The sequence below is a fragment of the Phodopus roborovskii genome, unplaced genomic scaffold (genome assembly GCF_943737965.1).
Source record: "Phodopus roborovskii unplaced genomic scaffold, PHOROB, whole genome shotgun sequence".
In the NCBI taxonomy this organism is placed as follows: domain Eukaryota; kingdom Metazoa; phylum Chordata; class Mammalia; order Rodentia; family Cricetidae; genus Phodopus; species Phodopus roborovskii.
In genome coordinates, this window is record NW_026125537.1 from 3,352,122 (window position 1) to 3,379,355 (window position 27,234).

At 40.8% G+C, this 27,234-nt stretch overlaps 1 protein-coding gene across 1 annotated transcript in view; it reads left to right on the forward strand.

Annotated features, from left to right (window-relative positions):
- The window catches only part of Erc2 (ELKS/RAB6-interacting/CAST family member 2), an 877,816-nt gene that overhangs the window by 467,417 nt on the left and 383,165 nt on the right, over positions 1–27,234 (forward strand). Inside the window, exon 15 of the mRNA XM_051176767.1 lies at positions 19,032–19,167. Coding sequence (XP_051032724.1) covers positions 19,032–19,167 — 136 coding nt within the window. The remainder of the gene's footprint in view (positions 1–19,031; positions 19,168–27,234) is intronic.

A 27,234-nucleotide genomic window follows, 5' to 3' on the forward strand; every position in this document is an offset into this window, starting at 1 on the left:
CTCAAAAAGTGGTTCTCAATCACAACCCCTTTGGGTGGCAAATAAGACCATTGAAAACCATAGATATTTATATCAGAGTTTATAACAGCAGCAAAATTACAGTTATGAAGTACCAACAAAATAATTGTATGGATGGGAGTCAGCACAACATGAGGAGCTGTATTAAAGGGTCTCAGCATGAGGAAGGGTGAGAATCACTGGTCTAGACTCATAGCCTGTCTCTAATACATATAATGTCAAGGAGAGTTTTCAATGCATAGAAGTTCCTGTGGTCCTCCTCATCCATTGGATAAACATTCACCCCATTTGGCATATAGAGCTTTTCATAGTTCATTCCTACTTTGGTTCTGGGTTGATTTCAAGACTCATCTTAAATTTATTGCAGGCACAAAGCTCTTTCTCATCTTTAGAGTAGTTTAAATTAAAAAGTGTATGTGTTTAAGTATGATCCATGTTTGTGTCCATGAATGGGTGTATGTAAGGAGGTTTTAGGAGACCATTAGGTGCCTTTATCTGTCTTGAAAATATCATCTTTGAAACAGAGTCTCTAACTGAACCTGGAGCTATGCTGGTAGCCAGCAAGCCCTAGTAAATGTTCTGTCTCCATCCTATGTTACCTCTAGCCCACACCCTTTCATGAGGATACTGGGATCTCAAGTCAGGTCATCATATCTATGTAGCAGGACTCTTACTCCTGAAATATTTCTGTAGGCTGTTCCTCTTCTTTTTTAAAGACTGGGTCTCACTATTTTGCCAAGGCTGGTCTAGAACTTACTATATATCTCTAAGTGGTCTCAAACTCTTGACCATTTTGCCTCTGTCTCTTTCTTGGGTGCTGTTATCATAGGCATGGAACATGACATCTTCTTTAGTCCTTTTTTTCCTAAATGGTGTTTGTTCTGAATTTCTTTCCATTTTATGCACTTATTGCCATTTCTTGTCTTTATACATTGAAATGTGCTTTTCCAAATGACATGAGTACTCTTTTCCTTCTCATTGCTGATTCATCATTGAATTCCCACTTTGGCTATTACTTTCTAGTAGATGAGATACAGGAGTTCTTCTTGCATTCTGATGTACTTAATGTTTCTGTAGGAAGCTCCTCATTATATATACTGTCTCCATGCTTCCTTTCATTAAACATTGAATTGTCTAATGATACCATGCCCTCTTTAGCTTTGTATCTTCAGTGTCTAGTCATGGTCAGTGCTTTGTAAATATTTGTTGATAAACATATTGATGGATGAATAGACAGAGGAAGCTAAGCACTTTGACTGGCAACAGGACACCAGATGGGAGGCACTTCAGTGTCATGTCTTGGGTTGCTAGTAAAAAAGGTACAAAGAAAGGAGGTACTTATTTAAGTGACACAGCAGAGAATAGTGGTCTGTTGTGTGTGGCATGCTAGAAATAAGGGGTTTAGTTTTCTTTACTGCTAATCTTGGATGACTGATGGAGATAGTGTGTAGAAGGGGAAGTAATTCTGGCTCTGGAGATGGAGCAGTGGGGATTTAGTTTGGAGTATATTAAGATGTGCATGGGATATCCAGGCAGAGCTGTTCAATAAATGTTTGAAAATTCCAGAAATGTGCAGATCTCCATCTCCAGAGGGTTAGTCTCAGTCTCCTGCCAGCATCTTCACTCCTAATGTTACCATCCCCTGACATCCCTCTTCTCCATGACCCTTAGAAGCATGATACCCAAGGAAGATTGTAAATCATATAGAATTGTGCTCTGTCATTTTCAAGGGGAAGTGTGCTTACGTTTACGCCATGCCTAAAATATTTCTAGAAAGATTAATGAAAACCCCTCCTTAGTGGGAGTGATTCCTGGGGTAGTTTGAGAGGTTATATGGCTTCTGTTTTGAGTAGATGTGAGTTTTAAAAGTTCTAGTGCATATAACTAAAAACAAACCCTTTGGTGTTAGTATATCCACAAGGTTATACAACCATCACTACTACCTAATTATGGAGTTAAAATTTTATCACCAGAAAAGAACCCTACACACGTTTGGCATTCTTCCCCTTACCTGGCTTCCCGAACTCCCACCCAGTCCCCTATTGATTCCTCTTGTTTGCAATCCTCTGCTGACTAATCTGCTGTCTCTCTGGGTGTGTGTATTTGGACATGCCATACACTTACTGAGAAGTACATACATGCAATGCTTCTTGACTAGCTTTTTCTGCATCCATACTTCATTCCTTTTTATTGATGAATAATGTTACATTGTATGAGGCAGCACATTTTTGCACATCTATTCATTTGATCAACTTTTGGCTTGTCTTCTCCTTTTAACTACTATGAAGATAGTAGCTTGGGATCTTTTGCCACTGGAATGGAAGAACAGAGTTCCTGTGCCTATGGTGATTCTTATTAACATTTGAGGAACAGCAAACTATTTTCCAGTGTCTTTTCCATTTAACATCTGTATCAGTAACATATAATTATTATGAATTCACCTCAGTTTCACTTAAACATGTTGTTATCCATCTTTTCTTTTTTTATCATAGCCATCCCAGTGGATATGCAGCAGTTCTGACCTGCTTTCTCTAATGACTAATGATGTAGAATGTACTTATATGGTCTCATTGGCCATTTGTATATCTTCTTTGAAAAAAAGAAAAACTTCAAATCATTTGTTCATGGTTAATTGGATTATTTTTTTTCTTCTTGTTGATCTGTGCTCTTTATTTGTTGTGGATACTAGACCCTTATTTAATGTTTTATTTTTCCTGTGTAGGGGTAATAAATACTTGTCTTTAATTTGTTCTGTTAAAAAAATTATGTCTCATACATAGTAGTTTTTGTTTTGTTTTGGTTTGTGTTTTTCAAGGCAGGGTTTCTCTGTGTAGCTTTGGAGCCTGCCCTGGAACTTGCTTTATAGACCAGGTTGACCTCGAACTCACAGAGATCTGCCTGCCTCTGCTTCCCAATGCTGGGATTAAAGGCATGTACCACCAACATCCGGCTCATAATAGTATTTTTAATAAAGGTAAAAAAGTTTTAAAATCATGTTCTTAGGTATTTTGTAATATTAGCAATAAATATGTTGCTTATAAATAGTCAGTTGAGGGCTGTACATTAGCATTACTTTTTGTGGGTATGGTAAGGTGGTATTATAAGCAGTTTACCAAGTACTAAGCCCCTAAATAATGCACTCGTACATGTAGCCACTCATATGAAGTAAATGCTAACTATTGGTGACATCTTCACTGTCTTTATCATGTACCCTGACCATGAATGTTCCCTCAGTTGTTTTTGTCTACTGACGTCACTAAACTTCAGACTGAACCACTTCCAGTCAGATAATTTGCCCATTTAAATGTGTGGGCTATGGCCTCATTTTATAGTGCTATAAAATGAATTTAAAGAGCCTCTCCAGAGAGCTTTGATTACCATTTTTTCTTTAGTTGTTAGCCAAGCTAATAAATATTTTTAGCAGTCCTGTCATCAGATGTCATATAAAATTAGATCTAATGATCACACCTAAGGGAGGATCCTAAGTACCACAGTCTTCTGTGTGGCCCCTGGGTGAGGGCGATCCACCTGATAATTAGACCTTGGAGTTTTCAGACACAGAGCTAAAGTCCTCTCCCCGAGGAGCAGGTGATGGTACTCTTGGAGAGGTGGCTCACTGCAGGTGAGCTAGCTACTGTAAGGCCTGAGCATAGAGCTTCCAGGCCCAGGAATGATGGCATTGTTCTTAGTTCTGAAGACACTGGCTGTGAGGGACTCATACCAACTTCTCTTTTTATGAGTAAATAGCAGAGAAAAACCTATATGTCTCTTTTTTCCATGCTGGTTTCCCAGTCACCCAGCTTTTCCTACTCTCTAGCATGCTGTCTCGAGTTCTCTGGCACATGATCTTTCTTTTTAAAGGTCTCCATTAAAGCTCAAGACCTTTCTCAAAATTTTGACAGCCAGTAATTCATAAAGGGAAAATGAATTAAGTCTATTTTAGTTTGGTCCTAGGGTGAAGGGGTTGTTTAGAAGTGATAGCTGCAGGCTCTTAGGACAGGACAGCTACTTAGCTTTCAGGACTGGCAAGAGAAGGATGAAAAGTAATGAGCTAACCTGCTAAGAATTTGGACGTTTTAATCATTGGAGTCTGGGTATACTTTGTCTCAATTTATACTGAATGGGGAAATAGTTATCTTGATAAGCATGGGTTTATCTCACCCCACCTCTTAGGGGCTGCCTGGATTCAGAGTAGAATGGACTTCTTTATGAAGCAAGGGCAATGGGCATGCTTTGTATGAGCATGTAAAAGAAAACTTTTTTCAAAGTTCTTATCAGCAAAGAGCATTACCAAGAAATCCAATAGGGTAGTGATGACATTCAATTTTATTTGTACCAGGAATGCACAGATGGCTGGAGTTAGCAGCTATTCATTTTTAGCACATATCTCTCATTATTGTTAGTAGCAATTACACTGACCCATCAAAGGGGGAAACATGGGAGAGTCTGTGGGGTCAAATAAACATGCATTATTCTTGTGCAAAGGTCACGCACTTTGACCGATTGCTTTCTGTGATTATAACTTTCTTTAGTTAATTTGTTCTGTTGCTGAGTTAGTCTGTGTGTTTTTAATGGCCCAAGGAGAAGCATTTCAGTTAATTGTACTGGTCTGAAGCTTATAATTAGTCATTGCTACTTGTGGGTTCACATGTGAAGAGTTCAATCAAGATGTGTTTTCATAGAAAAGTTCCCTTGATTAATTGCCCAGGAAATGCTCCTGGTTCACAGAGATTTGGAATTCTGTATCATAGAATATTCCACTCCCAAGAGTTCAGTTACCCAGATGATGATGATTGTTATTATTGGGCTATCAAAATTTTAGGTGTTGTCAGGGTTTTCCTTTAACCAGTTTTAGCCACACAATCTTAAAGAATGTAGATGCCCAATGGGCAGGGAAGCTATGATCCTTATCATTTCACTTCCATGTTGAGAATGCAAAGGAAAGACAGGGATGAAGGAAGGAAGGAAGAGTAACTATCTTTCTAAAAGATCCATATTTAGATATAATATTTTTAAAAGTAAGCATTCATGGCCAAAGAGCACTAGCTATTCTTTCAGAGGACCCAGGTTCAAGTCCTAATGTTGTTCAAGTCCCAACATCCAAATGGCAACCAGTAACCACCTGTTCCAGAGGATGTGATGGCTTTTTCTGGTCTCCTTGTGCACCAGGCACACGTGGTACCTAGATATACATGCAGCCAAAACATCTATACACATAAAAAGAATAATAAAAAAATAGAATCTCATTTTAAGAAAACAAGGAAAGACTTGAATTCTGAAAGCTTTATGAATGTTGCTCCTTATTTTTCAAGCCATTTAGCATTATTTCTGCTATGATGGACTACCATAAACCATTTTGTAATGTGAAGAAGGAATTTATTTCTCACAGTTGAGAAATCAAGGTGCCGACATCTGTTATAATGAAGGCCATCTTGCTGATTCATCTGATGGCTGAAGGCAGAAGGGCAAGAGATAACAAGAATCCTTTTACAGCAGATCCTCTCCAGAGCTAACAGCACTGATCCCTTCAGAAGGATGGTTCACCTTCTAAGGCTGCCACATTGGAGATAGTGTTAACACATGGACCTTAGGACCATATACAAACCATGGACTGCTGCTTTGCTCATGGACAGGGTCTCAGTTATATTGACTTTTATAGCAGTTTTTCATCGGTCAGTTGAGAAACAGGGAAGTCCTTGCTTTCTGATTTGTTTGGAGCATGCATTTTGATGTTGCAACATGCAAGAAGGAATGGGATTTACATTAGCATATGGAAGTGCAGCAGGACATGTGAGAATGGGATGCTGCGAGCGCAAAGAAATCCTCTTTACTGCTTTTCTTAAATCTTCCTTATTTGTATTCCTTTAATAATTAATGTTGAGAGTGTTTTTACAAGAGTAAAATTGAAGCATGACTTATTGTTACTGGCACAGCAACAGCAGTAAATAGAATCTGATTTCTGGTTTCTCATTTCTGAAGACGCTACAGTTACAGTTAGTAATCACTTTCCTATAGGAACCCTGCACATCTTGAGTCATCTCCAGCTGCTCACTGGATAAGTGGTTTCTTAGATGTTGTATAAGGCCTGTTCTGCTTGCATTCAGAGAGCCTCAGCTGTTTTTTAATACATCTGGACAAATAGAGACTTTGCCTAAAGAGGAGGCCCCTTCACGAACATTGTTTAGGGTTATAAGAGAGAGCCAAACTGGAAAGAGGCTATAAAATCCACACATGTGCCCTGTGTTGTAGGGGATTAGCATGCACTTGCAGCAGGTGCTGGAGGGTGGTAGTAGCAGTTCCAGAAAAACACTTTCACAACTAAACAATGCCTCTCCCCCTTGTCAGTGGAGGCAGTTATCCTGGCTAGCCATGACAGTAAAAGTTAGTGGGTAACATAAAGCCTAGAAGAACAAAGCAGGCAAGGAAAATTACATGAGTTTTGGAGTGTAATAGGTTGACATGGATTCTCCCCAAAAACAACATCTAATTGAGTTGTTGTCTCAGAATCATCATTCTGGTTTGAATAATAATGTAGCACATAATGGAATGTTGACCTATGCTGGACTTCCACCTGATGGTATATACTCTGTAGTTTATGTGCATAACTTCCTATAGGGTATTGTGCGTTTTTAGATATGGTGTCTGCATAATAACAAAACAGCCCAACTATATTGCTCAGGACACTTCTCAATCATTCATCCATGCATAACTGTAATAGCCATGCTATAGGTGGTTATAAGGATCAAACAGGATGTTGTGTATAATATAATCATTGCCTAATCTTAAAACATAAAAGCAAAAAATGCTACATGCCTTCTTATTATCAATGTGAGTAGGGTTTCCTGGTGGCTGCTCTATGGATTTTAGACAGAACCAAATTCTTGTGGATTTAACCACCTTATGCCTATGAGCTCTAGAAATCCTACCATCTGGATAGAAACTGGAAAAAGTGTGGGAAATTATGGAAATTTAATGTGCCTAATAAGAGAGGAGAAAGAGAGAGAGAGAGTAGATACACAGAGAGCAATGGGGGCGGGGGAAGAGCAAGCCTATGATAGCTCTTACATGGAAAATTGTGTGTCTTATGAAATGATGGTTTTATTTAGGAAAGAAAAAGCATGTTAGGATTGATGTCTATGTATACTCACAAGGAGACACAGGTGGGTTCCTAGGAAGGTTGGGAGATCTATGTTCTTTGTTCTTTAGAATCTTCATAAAACCATGGTGGCCTGGGCCAGCCTTTGGAAATTTCTGGTTGTTTTGGTCCAAGTATATCCAGTGATGAAGAAATCATAGAAGCTTCTGGGACAGGAGGAATGCATCAGTTCACATGAGGAGTAGGTGTGAGAGCTGCCTGGGTATATCTTATGATTGGGAGGTGAGCAGTTATAACTCTCAATGCAGAGCAGAAGCCTGGTTCATGACCTTAAGACAGAAAATGTTGCCTTCCATGCCATTATTACTTTCACAGCAGTTTAGAAGGCACATGACCTCTAGAAGCCTTCACTCACTGTATCTGCCCCATTGCCTCCTTTGAGCCCCAGAATTAACATTGGGTCTGAGATACTCTAAGACTAGAGATAGCCATCTTCATAGCACAGTGAGAGTCTCTGGGTGTAGGAGTGAGAGGATGGGGAACTTCTTTTCAGCAGCTTTGTGTAACATGTGTCAAATGATCAAGCGTAGGTACCTACCACCCCAAAGTAAATCAGCTCAGATGTGAGGAGAGCCAAAGATAGTATTATCCTTTTCTTTATTAAATTTATAATGTATGAGCTCATTTATTTCTCCTTTGATTAGACACTATGTGACTGTTCATATCATTTATAAGAGAGAAATAAATTTTCTTCCCAGCTTCTTCAACAAAGAAGTTGCCAATCTGAGGTGTGAACAAAAATTCTCAGACTCCAAGTCACTGTCTCCTCACTGTCCATTTGACCTATCAGAGGCTTATGTCTAGCCTGACACTCTCAGAGTCTATGCAGAACCTACAGTTCCATCCTAAAAAAAGATGGACGTTAACTATGTCCAAGTTCTTGGCATATTAATTGTATTCCTCACCATTGTGACCAAATATAGGTCAAGAGCCACTTAAGAAAGGATTTATTTTGTCTCATGAGTCAAGGGCATACAGTTCATTATGGTGTGGTGGAGAAGGCAGGATAAGGGAGACTGACTGACTCATGATACTTCTGAGAACCCTTATGTCGTACCTCAGTGGAAGAGAAAGCAGAGAGAGGATATGCTAGCATGCAGCTTGCTTTCTCATTTACTCTTTTATACATTCGAGGGCTGCCTCACTCAGGTGATGCCACCCACGTTCAGAGCAGGTCTTCTCTTCTTAATCAGTCTCATTTGGACTGTGTCTCCATAAACACATCCAAAGATGTGACTTCCAGAACCCTAAGTGTTTCTTGACCTAGCCAAGCTATCGCCAGAATTAATCATTACTTGGTTAGTAACAAGGTACTAGACCACAACACATGAGGCTGCTTGCTTGCTTGGGTATTAAACAAAGGGAACACATTTGAAGTACTTCCAATTGAGCTTGCTCAGCAGATCCCAGAAGGCCTGAGGGTCTTAATTGTAGCAGTCAAAAACAAGTGTGCTTGTGAGGTTCCTCTGAAGGGCTGTCTCCTTGTGTGTAATGAGAAGCTGCATATGCTTGTTCTGTTGCTTCTAGCCAGGGCCTAACTAAACCTTAGTTGTGAATTTCATGCTGATACATTTTTTTTTAATTTAAAAGTATCCTTTAAAATTCATGTATTTATTTATTGCTGTGTTGTATATGAATCATAGGCAGTGCATATCAAATAAGAGGGAAACTTTTTGGAGTAGGTTCTTTCCTTTCACCTCTATCTGGGTTCCAGGAATGGAACTTGGGTCATCAAGCTTGTATAGTAAGGAAACCACTTAGCCATATTGCCAGCCCAAGCATACCTTTAATGACCACTTATATATTATATACTCCGTCTTTAATATAGAGTCATAATCTGCCAATGAAATGTGATTTCCTGGAATCCTGCTCAGTTAAAATTGAAAATGTTTTTAAGGTACAAAGATTTAAAAAAGAAGTACAAGTAGACAGCACTATTGGTGGATGGGGTGAGCCTATAGAGTGGTTGCACATCAAGTTCAGGAGACTGACTAAAGATCTGCTTCTTAGACTTGATTCCTCAGATGGCTCTGGAAGAAAAAACATCTTTGGTTAAGTTAGTAGTAAACAAACTGTGCTCGGTCTCATTTTGGAGCCTCACATTAGTTTAGAATATAAAACATTCTGAGGAATCCTATTGTAGTGTTAAGTAAACCCTGCTTATATCTGGACTCTCAGGACTTGGGGCTTCAGCCCTTCCCTTTCCTCTCCTCTTAACACCTTTGATTCTAGTTATGAACAAATCTTGAACTAGCAGTCCTAGAAGACTGCTTGGAAACCATGAGGAAGGAAAAGCATGCACTCTGAAACAGTGATGTTGCGGTAGCCTTTGGAAGTGGTTGGCTCTACTGAGACAGTGCCTGCCTGAGGAAGTAGTGTTTTCCTTATTCACATCTGACTAAGCAAAGAGATTTGAGATATGTGAAGAAGAGCAGAAAGAACAGACATTTAATTTGTAGTGTGTTGCCATGGGAATAAACGTGGGAAAGCATAAAGATGCACAAATTACTATAATTCCACCTCTGTCACCATTTAGGCCTTTAAGATTCTTCAGGAAGTAGTTTGGAACAATGGAAAATTAATTATGTTGAGTAGACACTGAGGCAAGCAGTTCCTAAGAAATGTTAAAATTAATAGTAAAAAGATTACAACACTATTGAAAGAATGATGCAAAAACTAATATTTAAAATTAGTATGTAGTTTGGGTATTAATGTCCAAGTCTGCTGTCCAGTGTGGTAGCCACTAGATTCCTGTGGCTGTTTACATTTAAAATACTAAACTAAGTGATATTTTTTAGGTAGTTCTTTAATATGAGCACTAGGGAAGCAGAAGCAGGTGGATCTCAGAGTTTGATGTCAGCCTGGTCTACAGAGTAAGTTCCAGGACAGCCAGGGCTACCCAGAAAAATCCTGTCTCCAAAAAAAAACAAAACAAAAAAAAAAAACAAAACAAAACAAAAAAAAAAAAAACAGACTAAACCAAACAACAACAGCAGGTCTATGGATTCAGTAGCCATGTTCATATATTCAGTAGCCATATGGGGTTAATGTCTACTATACTATGGCATGGAAGTAGACCATCTCTGTGTTAGTACATAATTCAGTTGGATAGTGTAAGAAGAGACAGAATTCTGACAAGGTCTCATAATCTCTATCCCCTGATATTCTTACCCTCTTATAACCTCATTCACCTGAGTATGGACAGTGTCTGTGGCTTGCTTTGTGTCCAGAGGATGGAATATGGCAAAGGTGACAGTGTCTACTCTCTTGTATTGGTATGTCATGTGACATAGGTGCTGATGTCATTCCCATGACTTTATATGAGATTCCATGTTAATAGACTGGAAATGAGTCTCCTGATAGCTTAAACACAAGCAAACAAGCAAATAAGCAAAAGCAACTAATTAATCGGCCATATTGTAGAATTTTTAGGTAGAGGACCATGTGGGAAGGAACTTGGCACATTATTCAGGACTGAGTGCAGCCTCCAGCCAGCAGCTGGCTTCAAGGAAAGGCATTTTTCCAGTAAATGGGATAGACTTCAGTTCTCTTCTTTTTGTATTAAGGGTAAAGGTAATAAGTGCAACCTGATCTCAACCTGGCCAGATCTTACCTGGGCTGACAAACCACAGAACCTGTAAGGGCATAGCTGAGTACCATTTGTGGACAATAGATTCATGGGAATTTTTTGTGCCTCAGTATATGAAGTTCAATACCAGTCCAAATTATTTTGGGGACAGTCTGATCAGCCACACCTCAGTGGGATCACATGCTTCAGCAAATATATAGAATAACTGGCTGTGTTGAGGTTGGTGCTTCTTCCTCCATAGAGGAAAAGATGGTTAACTTTTCCAAGTGAGTCTAGGCCGGATAGTAAGCTCTTTATAGGTTTGTGGCCAAGATCTCGTATTTTACTGTTTCTGTAGAATAATAGATAAGACTGTGGTCTCTAGCATTCCAGAAACAATGGCTTGCATTCTGTGCTCCCTACTTAGAAACCATATGACATGCTGCAAATTACTTCTGTAAGCCTCCATTTATTCATGTGTAGAGTGGGAATGAAATCTTCCTTCACGTCAGAATGTTATTTCATTCAGCAGAGCTATTTTTATAGCCTTTAGCGCAGCACTTCATATGGGACTCTGACTTCTGAAAACATAGAGAGAGGTTTATTATTTAACAGCATTTTTCAATTGGTTCCACACAGCAAAGAATCAAAACTCCAACACATTATTTCTACTCTCATTTAAGGAGTCACCATGGAAGATTGCTATCCACATATTCCCCTTCTTTACATCTGAACTGCTGTAGTTGAGTTTCAGATCGGACGCAATGAAAACAGGTCTTGCTCATACCAAGTGCCCTTATGCTTGGAGGTTGTTTTAGTTGTATATTGTTTGGGCAAATTGCCCCAACCTCGGGCCAGACTGTGGAATGTTGGTTTCCTCTAACATTAGCCTCCTGGGAGTCAATTTTCACAGTTTCCATATGTTTTTATATTACCCCAAACTGTAAATACGGCTGACACACCACCAAATTGGCCCTAATGTGCCTGTGTCTAACAGCAAAGGTATGGGCTTCTAAAAGGATACAATGCTCCCTGGAGTTGTGGCAATTATGTGAATGTTTGATTTCAAGTGTCCAGAATCCATATCATCATCATCATCATCATCATCATCATCATCATCATTATTATTATTATTATTATTATTTGAAAAGCAAATGGTGTGTCAAAGGAGCTAGGAAGTAGGAACATGGCAAGGCTTTAACTTGGGTCTTACCTTGTTTTGAGTTAGCCCATGCTTCCTGGAGTGCTATCCTCAGAAGAACCCTTAAATGACACACACATAATTTGCTTCTTTGTCTTCTCTTCCATTCTTTTAAAATTAAATTTAATTGCCACCCATTTTTGTCATACTTATACTTGTCTCTGAATTAGTATGTACAACTAGAGTCAAAGTCTTTAAGACAGTAACATTCCAGAATATTACATTCAAGAAACATTTGGCTAGTGAGAATAGGTTGATTCATAAGACTTTATAACTTGAAGATGGTCACATTGAGAATGGGCAGTTACAGGAAAATTACAGGTGCTTGCCAGCTTTGTGTTTGGCTCCCTGGCTGGTTCTCAGTTCATCACACTGTTGCCACTGTGAGGATAACACTCTTAGACCCTGCATTCTGACACTTGCTCATGGATAGCTCACCTTTTGGGATGGTCATCTCATTTGTGTATAGTTTTCTAACATTCCGTCTCTTGTTCAGTTCAGTGTTGCTTGCAGGGACTGGAACACAGAGCACAAACTGTGTCTTGAGATTTTTCCTTGTTTGTTTCCTGGACCTTGCTACAGCTGCCTGAGGAAGGAGAATGCAGGATGTAATTTAAAAGAATGCTACAACACTCTCTGCTTGATTGGTATGCTATAGACAAGAAGAACCAAAGTGGGAAGGAATAGTTTCTTAGTTGGACCTGCTGAGGCTCTGACAGCATTAGCTCTACAACTTTGTGTAGCATCCTCATCTATGAAAGGGAAAATTACATAGGGCTTTCCTAATAGGACCACAGGAAGGTTAAGTCGGTGACATATACCCTTTATCTGCTACATATCACACAATATCTCAGTGATTTGAGCCCTTGGTGCTACAATTATTGGATGAATATAAATTTAATTAAGAAAGCAGTACCCAGGTTTGTTTGTTTTTACCACACCTTCTTGGATCGTAGGTCTGCTTTTTTATAACAAGGAACACTCCATGATGCAGACAGTAACTGTCATTCGTATTCTCCTTTAGTCTGAAATGTTTTTGACTAAATATCTAGTCTAATGATAGTCTTGTCAGTTTGAGTAGATTATAAAACTTTTTGGCCATCAGTAAAGCATCACCCTGCCCCTGATGTGTCTCCAGGAAATTTCCAGAGAGGATTAGCTAAGAAGGAAAGACCTGTCCATCCTTTAGGCTAAGGGTCCAGATGAAGTGAAGGGAGGAAAAGAAGAAAGCAATGCATATCATATTCTCTCTCTTCCCTCCCTTCACCCTCTTCCTGTCAACATTTCATCATAGATGGGAAAGGGTCCTGTGAGGCCTCATTTCTCTCTCTCAGGAGATGGTGGTTGCTGGGAAGTCAATATCATTGACTGAAAAATTCCAATATTCCAATAAATAGCCTTTTGCCTATGCTTATGCAAACAACTATAATTAAACCCAGCAGGACACAGAGACACACATGTACACACACACAGAGGGAGAGAAAGATACAGAGGTAAAATTGGGGAGGGGGATTGTTGGTAGGAAAGAACAGGGGATGAGAGAGTACAAAAGGGGAGTGACTGAATTATTTATGTATTAATGCATGTATGAAGCTGTCAAAGAATTTTGAAAGGGAAGTAGGCGAGGAGCTTAGGTAGAGAGGCGAGGACAACATGATGGGCCCAGCAGAAAGCAATGGTGGTTTGAAGTGTCATGGCAGCGAGACTGATGGGGGGAAGGGTCCTGTCTCACTGGTTTTTCTGTTCTCTTGGCTCTGAGTCATGGATCTAGGCTCCCAGGGAATATGTGGAGCCAGAGTACCCTGAGATAGCTGGGGACTCTGCTTTGGGTCACCCTGAAGGGGAATTGCTATAACCTGTGGCTGAGAATCCAGGCATGTAGTCTGGTCTAGGCTGAGGGTGATATAAAATGGGACATTGTTAGTGTTTAGCAGTGAGAAAAACAAACCAACATCCCAAGGCTGCCATCTTCAGCCTGTGTTTACTGAGTTCCCGTAACATGGCAGGCCAAAGAGTAAGAAATGAGAGCCAAAATTGTTAGTAATTTCAGCTATTTGTGGTCCACTTGCTCAGAGAACCTCCTTTTGTTAGATGTCCATGGCTTGAACGGAGTTCTTAAGTGGGTGAATCTTGACTCTCCTATGTTCCAGAGGAGGTAGCATTCTACCACATTTTGGTGAAGGGCAGTTCTGCAGTGTTAGAATGAAGGAGAGTACCTGAAGGAAGGTTGCTCTTCAGGGTCCCTCTCAGAGATCTTTTGCTCATGAATCATGACTACCTCCTGCTATGTAGACTCTTCCCTGAGTCTTCCTGACTTGGGGGGGAGGGGGAAGGCCAAGGATGAGGGCTACCAGATGAGTACATGCTCTGAAGAAGAGGGTGAGCAGAGTGATCTGGATGATTTTATAAAGCACTCACTGAGTGCCAGTGGCTGTCTTAATAGCCTCAATCTTAGGAAATCGAATACCCTCATTTCCTAGGAAAATATCTTGGACAAGGCTGCAGGCCTCACAGGAGATGCTTTGATGTGTAAATGACAAGTAATCTTGGCCTTGGGCTTCTTCCTGTACTGCTTCTTAACACACTTGATCTGGAATAACTCAGCCATCTCCTGGGCTTTGTTAGGAATTGCCTATTGGTGCCACCTGATCCAAGGGGAGTTTTCTAGAAGGACAATGCTAGCAGGCAGAAAGCTGAGGAATTCTTGCCTCTGGGAAACCCCACTTCTCGAGCCTCCAGATCTGAGCCTCCTTCCCTTCTCTCTTTAGTTATAACATCTGGTTCTGTCTGGTGTGGCATGCTGTGCTGTCAAGGGACATGAACTGTCTTCTATAGACAAGTGGACATTCTGTGCTGTGTCTGAGGATGGCCAGGTCTCTGGGTTCATAGGTAACCCTGCATACTATGTGAGGAGGAAAATGTGAAGAGAGAAGCCAGGTCAGAAAGTTTGGAGAGGTGGGCTTGGGCATCTGCTCATGGGTTGTGATAAGGACTTCAGCAGTGGATTATTACCAAACTTGTGGCCAAACAGTTGACCTATAAGGCTGCCAGGTGAGCAGAAACCAAGAGACCTGCCTCAGTCTCCAGCCCAGTCCTCAGATCTTGGCTTGTTTCATGGATCTTTGCTGGGAGGACAGGGGGACTCAAGTAGCTGAGGTAGGAATGATCCTGCCTGCCATATATAGAGTCTTTGTAATTGCTGTGAGTTATTCTCTGAATATTTATGGTAGCTCTGTCAAATTTATAGCTGTATAAAAGGATTCGATGTTATTTATAGGCTCCAAAAAAGTGGAATCATCTCAGTGGTTAAAAGTAAAAGCTTTTATTATCAGAAATTCTGCATGTAGTATGGACTGTTGGCCTGTGTGTGTGTGGCCATCTACATGTGGAGGTTCCCTTTGTGCCCTCATTCATTGATGCACACTTGAGTGACCTTCCACAGTGTGGTTATCAGGATAACCAGCCAGGTGTGTAACTCCCTATACCAGTGAAGCTCAACAGAGAACCGAAAGCAGCACTCCTTCCACAGCCCACTGTGTGAGGCAGTCACTATGCTCATCATGTATGGGAACTAAGACACTAAATATGTGTGTGTGGTATTTCACAAGACATGATCACATTTTTCTTGTAAGCTGAGAGTTAAGCAGAGAATGAACATGACGGGATCTGTTTAAAGCATTTTCCCTGGACTAACTCATCAGCCCCTCACAATCACCTTCCAGTTAGATACAATTAGGAGTCCCATTTCCCATGTGAAGAAGCTGAGCACAGGGATGTTAAATACCTGCCCCAGCTAGAAAGTGAGAAACTTCTGATGACATCCCAGAAAATGTGCTTCTAAAGAATGTTTTCTATCACTGCAATACAGATGCACATAAAATGCAAATCCATGGGTTCTAGAAAAGAACTGGGGCTGTGCCAGTTTTTACTCCTGGATGAAAATCTGGTATGAAATAGTTTATGGCCACTTTATTCATAATAGTAAAATAATTTAGGTAGTCCAGTTTGTTCATTAATAAGAAGTGACTAATTGAACTATAGTAGTATTCAGATAACAGAATGCTACCTGATAGAAGAATGAATGAACACACATAAACATACGAACATGTTTACATTGGAGATGCTCAGCAGATGAAGCACTTCTATGCAAGCACATGGACCTCACTTTAGATCCCCAGCATTCATGCAAATGATGGATGGGTGTGGCAGCCTGCCGGGGAGGCCAGCACTGGGAGGGCAGGAGCAAGGGCTTACTCAGAGCAACAAGGCTAGCTGTATTAGATGTGTGGGAAAGCTTTGTGCACATATGAGGCATTCTGTCTCAATGAATATGGTAGACAGTGATTGAGGAAGACTTCTGAATCAGTCTCAGATCTTTACATGCATTTACAGTCATGTACATGCAGGTACACACACACACTTGCAAACACTCATACACTTATGCTCAGTACATATACACAAACTTATGCAAACAGATATGGACAACTCTGACAATTCTCTGTCCAGTGAAAATTTCAGACACAAGGATCACACATAGTATGCTGTCTATGAAGTCCAAGAAGGGGTGAAATGACTCTGTGTAAGTAAAAGTTAGAATAGTGACTCCTCAGTTGGGGATGGGAATGCTCCATGATTTGCTTGGTCAGAAGGCATTGATTTGTGCCTTTTACATCTATCAGTGCATTTCATCCATGTATTCTTACTGTGAGCACACACATGTACACACACACACACATACACACACACACACACACACAGACCCACACATGTTCCCTTCCCCCACCCTATAGTTTTGCTTTGTTTTTCCTCCCCAGTAATTTAGTAACAATTGTAGTAGACCAGTGTGAGATTTCCAGAAGTTCCCATTATGTTTATGTGTGTCCAAATGAGCTTTATATTTACCCAAATAATTACAATTGTATATACCATCCTGCTACCTTCTTTGCCTATTTATAATGTCTTGAAAGTTATGTGTTTTTTTTTAAATCTGGCCTTAAACTTTTAGATAGTCTGATCCCCATACTGTTAATGTACTCAGTTCTTTAGTCAATTTCTTTCTAATGGACAAGTGAAAGCTATCAAATTTTCATTTCTATAGTTTGGCAAAAATGTTTTCATGAGTGTACTGCATTTGTGTGCAAATGTTTTGTGAACTTCTTTATTTGCTTGTATTTTTTAGTGTGTGTGTGTGTGTGAGGAGGGACAGGAGAGCAGTTAAGTGTCCTTGAGTATCACTTTCTGCATATTCTGGACCCGGTGCCTGCATTTTCTTGTCTAGGTTGGAAACTAGCAAGCCCCAGAAATCCCTGTCTTCACTGCCCCACTGGAGTTAGAGTTACAGGCGCACATGGGATGCCTAGCTTGTTATGTGAGTGCTGGGCTCTGAACTCCAGTCCTCTTGATTGCACAGCAAGAGCTTTTTACCACTGAGTTGCCTCTCTAAATTCTTCATTCTTTAATTTTAATCTTAGATTCTTTTTGAATGGCAATATTTTTGAGACCGAAACTCCTTAAGTTAGCCCCTGGAACTGTCAAGTTGCTCAGTGGGTGGAATTTAGAAAAGAAACATGAATGGCATTTCCTTTAGAGTGTTTAACCATGCCTGGCAAACATTAGAGACAGTGGAAGGCTGTATTGGGTTGGGTCTGGTGTAGGGGTGGGGAACATGGGGAGAAGAAGTCTAGCAGGCTTCCTGTTGATGTGATGGGAAGCTGCAAGTGTCCCAGGAAAGCTTATGTGGCTGTGTTGCCATTGAACACCACTGATCAGTGCTGACCAGACCCCATGTCTGAGCCAAGGGACCTAGGATTACTACATCTCTGGATGCCTTTCCCTAGCTTCCCAGTTACCATGAGCAGGCTTCCCCCAGGAACACTTGAGTGAAGCATTACTACCTGCCTGAAGCTCCTACCTGACTATCTCCCATGCAGCCGGTGCCAGTCCTTGCCTCCTTCCTGCCTCTGAAGAGAAATCTTCCCCTTCCTTGTTAGTTTTCATAAATACTCAGAAGCAAGTTAAGCTGCTAGAAATGTATTTGAAAGTCACTACACTTCTGCAGGGAAAGTGCATACTGGGTTTGTAGCTGGTGATAGTCACACGATCACCTGCCATCCATTTTCATCACCTGGCTCTATCCTGTCTGGTTGGCCCACATCCTAAGTATCACTGCCTAAAATTCAATTTTTCTTTTGTCAACTCTGTATTTTCAATACACCAGTGTGTTTGAGGAAATGGCTAAAGATGCTGAAGAGAGTGTCCCGCACCGCAGCCACAGAACTTCAGATCTTCTTGTTTCTTAGCCTCCCATTTGGAATGCAGAAAACCTTCAGAAATGTATGCATCTGGAATCTGAGCTTGAGTTAACATTGTATTTGACCAGGGACTCTTGGTTGTTCTATTATAAGTCAAAGTAATGGGTTATGAATTCAGAAAAGAACAGGGTCCTAAAGAACAGCATCTTCTTAGGAGAAAATAAAAGCCGCCCCTCAGACCACTGGAGGTTGTGTGCCTGTGCACTAGCCCTTGGAGCCCTAGCTGTTTCCTCACTTCCCTTCCATACCTGAAAGTTTCCCTGAAGTCAAGTTTCTTCTGTCTTATATACCTGTGTCTTTCTACCCCCTGAGGGCTGCCCTGTGGGAGAGCCCTGCCTGGGGTGCGCCTCTTGGTGACATTGTTGATCTCCTTTGTAAGCCTTTCCCTGGCCACAGTGTCTGGTCTCTCCTTCCACCCACCCACTGTCTGTCCATGTATTCACACCACCTCTCTTAGCATGCTGTTTACTTCCTTCAGCTTTAGGAAACCCAAACTGTATCTCTTTGGTGTTTGTCTTCCCTCTGACCTTTCTGCTCTTTAAGAAGAAAAACTACACCTGTCTCATTCACCATTGACACCCTAGTGGCATCTCTATACCTGCCATTTGGGATGCTCAGCCCACAGTCTTGTGATTGAGTGGATACAGGATTCTCAGAACCCCGTTTTTTTCCTAAGCCTGTGCAGGATATTTTGTGCTTAGTCCTTCTTGAATCTGTTGTGACGACACATGCCTTCCCTGTGGTTAACTGTAACCATGCTATGCTGGCTTTCCTCAGGCATATGAAAGATCAGAATAAGAAGGTGGCTAACCTTAAGCACAACCAACAGCTGGAGAAGAAGAAGAATGCCCAATTATTAGAAGAAGTCCGCCGACGAGAAGATAGCATGGCCGACAACTCACAGCATTTGCAGGTAAGTCTACATTTAGCTTCAAATACCTAAATGTTCAGAGATGGACTGTCTGCCACATCTAACACTGTAGGAATATATGCATAGCAATAGTGGGCTTCCCTTTGCCTAGAGTGTGGTGCTAACAGGATATTCTCAAGGAATTCAGTAAGTCTTTCTCAGTAGAGAGCATCGAGTCTGGAGTGATGTTGAAGAGTTGAGTTTGGAAAATCCTGGAAATGCTATCCAGTGGCTCTTCCTTCCTGTACTTCACCTTAAAAGGTAAGGGCTGCAATTACATGGTTGGCAAGTAGAGGCTGTTTAGAATTGTGTTTAAGTTGTGTGGGGGTTGTTGGAAGGGAATGCATGTCATTATCACAAAAGGCATTTGGATGCATTCCTCTGATCTCAGTTTTCAAAAATCAAGGCTCCAAGGTAGATCATTATTCTGTCTTCTTGGTGAATATAGTGGATACAGTTATCTCTCAGTAATATTCTTACCCCAGAAAGCAACTGGTGGACCAAATCACCAATTTCTCCTCATTAACCATCCCTGTGTTGGAACAGAACTCTCCCTGTGTGCTCAATAAAACATTCAAGCTGAATCAGGACATTGGCTTTGAAGTGCTTTTATTTACTTCAGTCCTGTCTTTAAGCAGAACAATTTGAGTTCAACTTGGCCTGAGTTCATGTTAAATTCTGCTTATTAGTTAGTGTCTTTCTGCAGTTATATATTAGTTTTCTCCTTGGAGATAGAAGTAGATAATTTTAGTGTGTACTCGTGGTTCATCCTTTTAATTGGCCAAAAGAGAAATGAATAATTATTCCAAAGAAGGAATATGAAGAAAATCTGTATCACATCCCAGAGGGATGTTACTATTAGTTACTTGTTCTCTGTGCCCTAGGCATTCCTTGGTGGTTGTAATCAAGTGTCCTTTGCACAGATTCTTGATCATACTTGAGAGCACAACTAGCTCTGGATCTTCTTGGCTTCTGGGCCCACTTTAGTAAGGCTGCTAGCTGAATTGTGCCAGCCCTCTTGACAGGTCATGTCCAAGAATTGGGATTTTAATATTTTTCTTTTCTGTCACAGATGATAGCTCAAAGTCTAAAGAATGGAATAGTGACTAAAGTTGGAAGAGCACCCTAGTTTTTTTTTTTTTAATATGCCATAGTTTTTATTTCTCACAACATTTACTCCTCTTAGCAACAATGGTAATTTTACACATGTTTTAAGTAGAAGTCAAAGAAAGATGCTGAAGGACTCTAGGTCCTCCTGTCTTCCACAAATGAATGTAGAGAACATGGCAGTGATGGGTGCCTTTCATTAACTGCTTCTGTATTCCAGTCTATGGTGTCTGCTGTATATTAGCTGTTACCCCATTTACACTGCATGCTACTCAAGCTACAGGGCTCTTATGTGTGAATCATAGGAGAACAGCTTTAACTAAGAAAAAAGGGAATATTTTAGTTAAATGAACTGAAGAGGCCCCATGCAACTACAGCCTGATTGGATTTAGTTATCCCAACAGTAGTGCCAACCTCTCCTTCCATCCTCCTGCAGGGATGTTGTGCTATCTGCTTCCATCCTCCTGTGTGTGGGGGAGGGGATACGTTTCCATTCATTTCCATCCTCCTGCATGGGCGCTTGGCTCTCTCCTTCCATATCCTTCAGCGATGCTGTGCAATCCACTTGCATCCTCCTGCATGGATGCTTTGCTCTCTGCTTCCATTTCCTATAGAGATGCTTTGCTTTCTGCTTCCATTTCCTATAGAGATGCTTTGCTTTCTGCTTCCATTATCTTGCAGGAATGCTTTACTCTTCCCTTCCATCCACCTGAATCCTTTGGCTTAACCATTAGGAAGTTGCTGTGTAGGTGATGGCCAGAAGTCAGTCTGTCTTCATGGAACGCAGTCCCTCAGAAGGAGGAGAGTGTCTATCTAGTCGTCATGGCAAGCATTCAAGGAGAGGATGTGCATGTTGGCAGGCCATTATCAGGTTATTGATTTATTTGGAGATCACGAGAAATGCTGAGTCCCACCTAGATCCCTCAACTTAAAAGGGAGCAGGTGACCACACACAGGATAGAAAAAAGTCCTATTAACTAAAGAGGTTTATGGAAGATAAGTTGATTTTCATATAGGGTAGTTGGATGATTATAACCCCCATTTTGTGTATGGGAGAGTGACTCTGAAAATGAAAATAGTGTACTTCCTAGCTAGCAGGTGGCAGACCTACGACTTAAACCTATCTCTCCTTAGATGAGAATTCTGGAGAATTGGAATGGCAGGGAACCATGAAATGGCAGAGTCTAAATGGGTCATGCAGGCTTGGACCTCAGTGCACTGAGAGGGGAGAAGTGAGCAATATAGACAGCCCTCTAGGCATGGCATAAGAACCATCAGAAAAGCTGATTGGTTGGAAGAGTAAGGCACAGTATGAGCTTATACTGTTTCTACTTAGGGAAGTATTGTTCTTATTCCTTTATTGGCTCTGAATTTCATTACAAACTTCAAAATATATGGCCTGGGGAGTCCTGGAAGGACCACTTGCCTCCCCAAAGCCTTGGTCCCCTCGTCTGAAAAGCAGGAATGATCACTTGTGCTTTCAAGCTCTGTTGGGGCTGAGTCGGAACTTAGAAAGAGCTCAGAGTCATTCCAGGCACAGGATGTGCTCAGAATAAGTGTCATAATCGACTGTTTTTAAAATAGCAAGAAGAAAACAGTTGCCTAGGGCCAGAGGAATGGCTCAGAGGGTTAGTATACTTGATGCTGAGCCTGACTGAAACCCACATGGGGGAAGAAAATGACCAACTCTTGCATGCATATCTACACATACACACACACACACTCTCTCTCTCTCTCTCTCTCTCTCTCTCTCTCTCTCATAATAAAGAAAAGAGTAGTTTGCTATGTGCAGGGTATTTATATAGTTGTAGTCTGGTTTGCACTGAGCATCAACATTTTTTTGTCTTTTCTCTGTGTAGCAATTTGTTCTTTCCTTAGGACACATCTAGTTATGGAAATTAATGTCTTGTTTTGACCCATGAACTTTTGTATAGCAGTATTTTCTTAAGGGGCCTTGATAACTACCTCGTAGACCAGTTCATAAAAGATAACGTGGTCTGGAATTGCTCAGTTACATTCCTGACCACCCCAAATAAAGGATAACATTTGAAATGCAATAAAAAGTAGTCACAATTAATTTAGATGGAAGTGTCTCTGGTTGAGGTTAATAGGGAGTGAATCTCCCCCTTGCCTGAATTATTCAACAGATGTGCTGAGATGCAGTAATTGCTGCCTTCTGAGAACAGAATTTTCTAGATGCTCTTCATTTTTAATATTAGTGTTCTTTTAAGTACTTTCTGTTCACATGTTAGTCTTTAAGTGTCAGCTGGGACTTGGTTTGTTTGGTTGGTTAGCATGTGAGGACTGATGCCATAATTTTACCAAACCAACTAGATGTGGTGTTTAAAAGCAGATCAGGAGCACGCTGCTGTAATAGTAATAGCTTCTGGAAAAGGCTCCAAATAAGAGCCCAAAGCCAGGCAGGTACAACTGCAATCCTAGCACTAGGGCACTGAAACAGGAAGACCACAAGACCCCAGCCTGGTCTACATAGTGACACTCTGTTAGATGGGAGAAAAGAAGAAGCAGAAACACACACACACACACACACACACACACACACACACACACACAGTGGGGGAGAGAGAGAGAAACAGAATATGCTGAGCTGAAAGAGATAAATAAAACAAGGTACAAAAACAAAAAAAAAAAAACCCCATCTCCAGATGAATACTAAGCTACCATCCCTCTTCAGTGGACACAGTGAGTTTGGCAAGGTCCATTCTGAGTATTGTTTAATATCAAAAGATTCCAGGAGGATAGAGTACAGGCTGAGAAATCTGTATATGCAATTCATATACAGATGTGTGCAAACTCCTAGTTCTCACATAAAAATTCACAATGATGACTTACCTTGGGCAATCAGAAGGTCCCACAAGCCTATACTCAGCTTAGTTAGAGCAATGCTCAGCAGAGTTCAGTGACTTGTGCTCCTCAGATGAGGCACAGGTTCTCCCCCCAGTTACTTACACAATTATATACACTATGGCCAACTGCTGCTGAACCCTTTCATTATGCTCACCTGGTGCTTTTCTTCTGATCTGGAAATGTTTCTCCAAAATTTATGTCTGAACATATTAAATGAGTAGCCTAAATTCTTACGTCTTCCTGGTATCCTCCTCTTCCCGAAGCAGAATGAGTTCTCCAATCCTCGATTCAGTCACATGCCTTCCTTTGACTAATGAATTGAGGCAGAGCAAACACCACAGGGTCAAGATGAGGCCCATGCTTTCTCCAAGCTTGCTCACTCTCCTCTGTCTCCGCTGCTGTCAGAGACCAGTTTTTCTGGTCACTGATACCTCTTAGCCTGGGCCTCAGTGTGAGCACACAGGGAACAGCTGCCCCTACAGATGTTCAGTGAGTAGGACAGAGGCCCAGCAAAGCCTATCCCAGAGCAGGGAAGACATTTAGTCAACATGCAAATATAGACTAATAAGAGATGAGTGCTTTCAAGCCCTGAGTCTGGAGACGATTGTTACAAGGCAATTACTAACAGATACATCTCTATAGGAAACTCTGAAGGAACCAGACATTATCATTTTTTCCCCTAACATACAAACCCGTTTCTTAGGTTTATTACTAACCTAGACCATGAAAGCAGTTGCCATTCCTGCCATAAAATTATAATAAGAAATAAAGACACACATTACATCTAGCTTTCATCTAAAGCTAGATGCTGTGACCCTTTAATATAGTTTCTCATGTTGTGGTGACCCCCCCAACCATAAAATTATTTTCACTGCTACTTCATAACTCTAATTTTGTGGCTGTCATAAATCATCATGTAAATATATGTAGGTTATCTGATGCAAAGTGCTGTGGAAGGATCATTCCACCTCAAAGGGATCACGGCTCACAGGGTGAGAACCACTGATTTAAAGGCTCTAATTTTTACCTATTATCATCCTGTCCTGTAGGGAGCTGAGGAAGCTCTGAGTGAGTGAAGTCCTGGGTGAGTGTATATTGTTGATGTAGGCACAGCCATGTGGAGAGAGGGTTCTTGATTTAACCTTATAATGCATATGCATGCTCATGGAAGGAAGGCTGAAGAGCTATGAAACAGACAAGGTAGCTTTCAAATACTGGTCCTTTGTAGCCTGAACTAAAACAGGGAACCTCTCAGTTCTTGCTCCTTCTGTCACAAAATGAAGATTGTGAATGAGCCCTCCCATCCCTGATGTATGCAACACAGTTAGGTTTGGGAAAGAGTCAAGTGTGGTTCTTACTCTTGTAGCACTTCTTTCTAGATAAACTGATAATGAGTTTTTATTGACAGGAGCTGGTGGCCTTGGGGACTGTCACCCAACAGATACTTGGTGTTTTCATCTTTTTGAGCTAAACAGACACTGAGTATGGCCTTAGTCAATGGACATTTCCAGTGAAGCATCTTTGGAACAATGACAATGAAAAGATAGTCACACATTTTTTCAAGTTAATGTTGAACTGCATGGGCATGGATGTAACTGTCTATGATTTTCTTGTATAATTCTGTAGAACTTCTCCCAGGACACATATTATGGAACCATGATATTTACATTGGGCCTTGGGGCTATGAGCTTCTGTATGTCTTGTCAGAACCCATATGGAGACTTTTCAACAAGGCATCTTTCTTAAGATTAACACTAAATTGTCCTTACCAGAGTGGGATGCCTCCCCCACCCTACCTCTCATTTCTTCCTGAACAAACATGCCAATTTGAAGTCCCAGTGGACATCTTTGTAGGTTTTGGCTACATTTTCCCCTGTGCAGCTTATCGAGTTAATGAACGAACATTCTAAGAAACACACAAGCCAATATTTTATGTTCCTTTTCTGTTATATGTCTGCAGAGTTCTCTTCAATTTATTGCCTGAAAACTAAAGTCTGTTCTTGTGTGCTTCCGTTTCCAAATTATAGGTTCCCAGGGAACTGTAAAGTTTCTTCTCTACCAGTGATTAAACCCCACTGTGATTCGTTTAAAAAGTGAGCAAATGTTCCCATTTACCCTTGTTCTAGTAGAATTCTAAAAACTAAAACAAGCAAACAAATAAAATGAAAAGATCACAGAATATCTAGAAATAATTTCCGTTAACTTGTATGTCCATATTTCCTCCCAGGGGACTTTATTTAACTTTGTTCTTCCAATTAGAGTTGGAGTCTACTAACAGAGGAAGTGTAACAAACATTAAACCCCCAAATGCATAGCTTTCAGTGAACAGACACTTCATTATGGAGTTCATAAGCTTGCTAAATTGTTTCTTCACAGAGTGGTGTGCATATGTTAAGCACCAATTTTAAGCCTTGTGTCTTTATGTCCATCTCTCCAAGTCACTGACTTAAATTAATTTCTCTTTCAATTCCCTGAGCTTAAAATTCCTCTGATGATGATCTAAGCTCCTACATTATGACACATTTACCTAAGCACCTCCATTAGAAGAAATCTGACTAGCTAGTGCTCAGAGATCCATCACTGTCAAAATGCATTTATCAAGTTCCTAGTTTGGGCTGTTGGGTAGGCATGGTGTGAGGTGAGATAGGCAAGTTTCATTTCAGCCATCTTTTTCAACATATGGAAAGGTGAGAAAGGTCATCCCAACACAGCTCTAAAACAGAATCCACATCTGTTCCAACTTCCCTTGGTATTTAACATCATCTTTTAACCTGTTGGAGGTGCTGTGATTCTTTTTGCACTTTTCTGTCTCAGTGTATGGAGATGCATAGGACTTGGGGTGTCCCCTTGATTTGTGGGTAAATCTCCTCACGTTGCTTAGTTGCTTACCTAAACTGTTGATGGTTTCAAATGATGAGATGTGTTCAAGTACTTGTTTGTCTGAAGAAGACATGGGCAGCTGGTTTGTATGTGGGAGGAGGGGATAGAGATGGTCTACAGAAATACCTCTCTTTTTCTCTCTCTGGGATTTATTTTGACGCTTGTTTTCTTTCACACTACAATCCCCATGACTTTTGTTGTATATGAGCAGTCTTGAAAAATCTCATTTGACCATCAGTTTCTGGTAGGCTTGAGTCCGAATCCTGGCTCTTATTAGTAAGTAGACTGTTGGGTGTCAAATGCCTTGCTCAGGGTCTTTGGACTGCCCGGTTCTCAGCCAAGTGAGACCCCATAAATAAAACAGTTGTGTGTGTGCTTCTCAGTTTTCTTTCCTCCCTCCCAGTAAAGCATGACTGTTTTCCAAATGTGGAGTAACTTGCATATTTCTTCTGAGAAAAAAGTCCTGGGCTTTTTCCTGTGGATTTGTGACCTAATCCTCCACTTCATTCAGTCCCTCTGTACAAACACTGTATATATCCATAGAAAAGAGAGGTTTATTCTTAATCAAGTATCGCCTAATCTACCTACTAAATTACCCCCTGGAGATAGAGGGGCTCCCTCCTTTCTGGGGGGTTTTCAGGTTTCATTCCATGAGTAGCTATTTGGCAGTCCTTGTTAAAGGGAATGTTGTTTTGCCAAAAGCTGAGGTTCAGGCATAATGAAACTCAATGTATTTGTCAAATGAAATCATCATTATAAGAGGGTATAGTCTGCTGGCATGACAAGACTTAGGGCAGGATAAGAGGACTCTTGAGCCAGTTATAGGACAATCTCTTGTTCATCCCAAGGGCGGCTACCAAGGAAGATGGGATTATCTTTGGGATGTTATCCCATTTTCACACCTTTGGATTCCTGAACTATGGTGGCTAAGGGAAAGGTGACCACCCTCCTGGGGTTCTAAGGATTGCTGAAAGCAGATGGCAAGCCTTTCTAACATGTGCTCCACTACAGTTAGGAGGAATCTCACTCTGGAGAGACTGACTTGCCTCTATTTACTCCAAACTTTGACCTGACAGGTTTACTTTGAAAGTAACTCCTAGAATTTTGGGTCTAATCAGCAGACATTTAAAATCAATCAATCTATCTATCTATCTATCTATCTATCTATCTATCTATCTTTATGTTTGTTAAAGTCACTGCCAGTATTCCATGTCA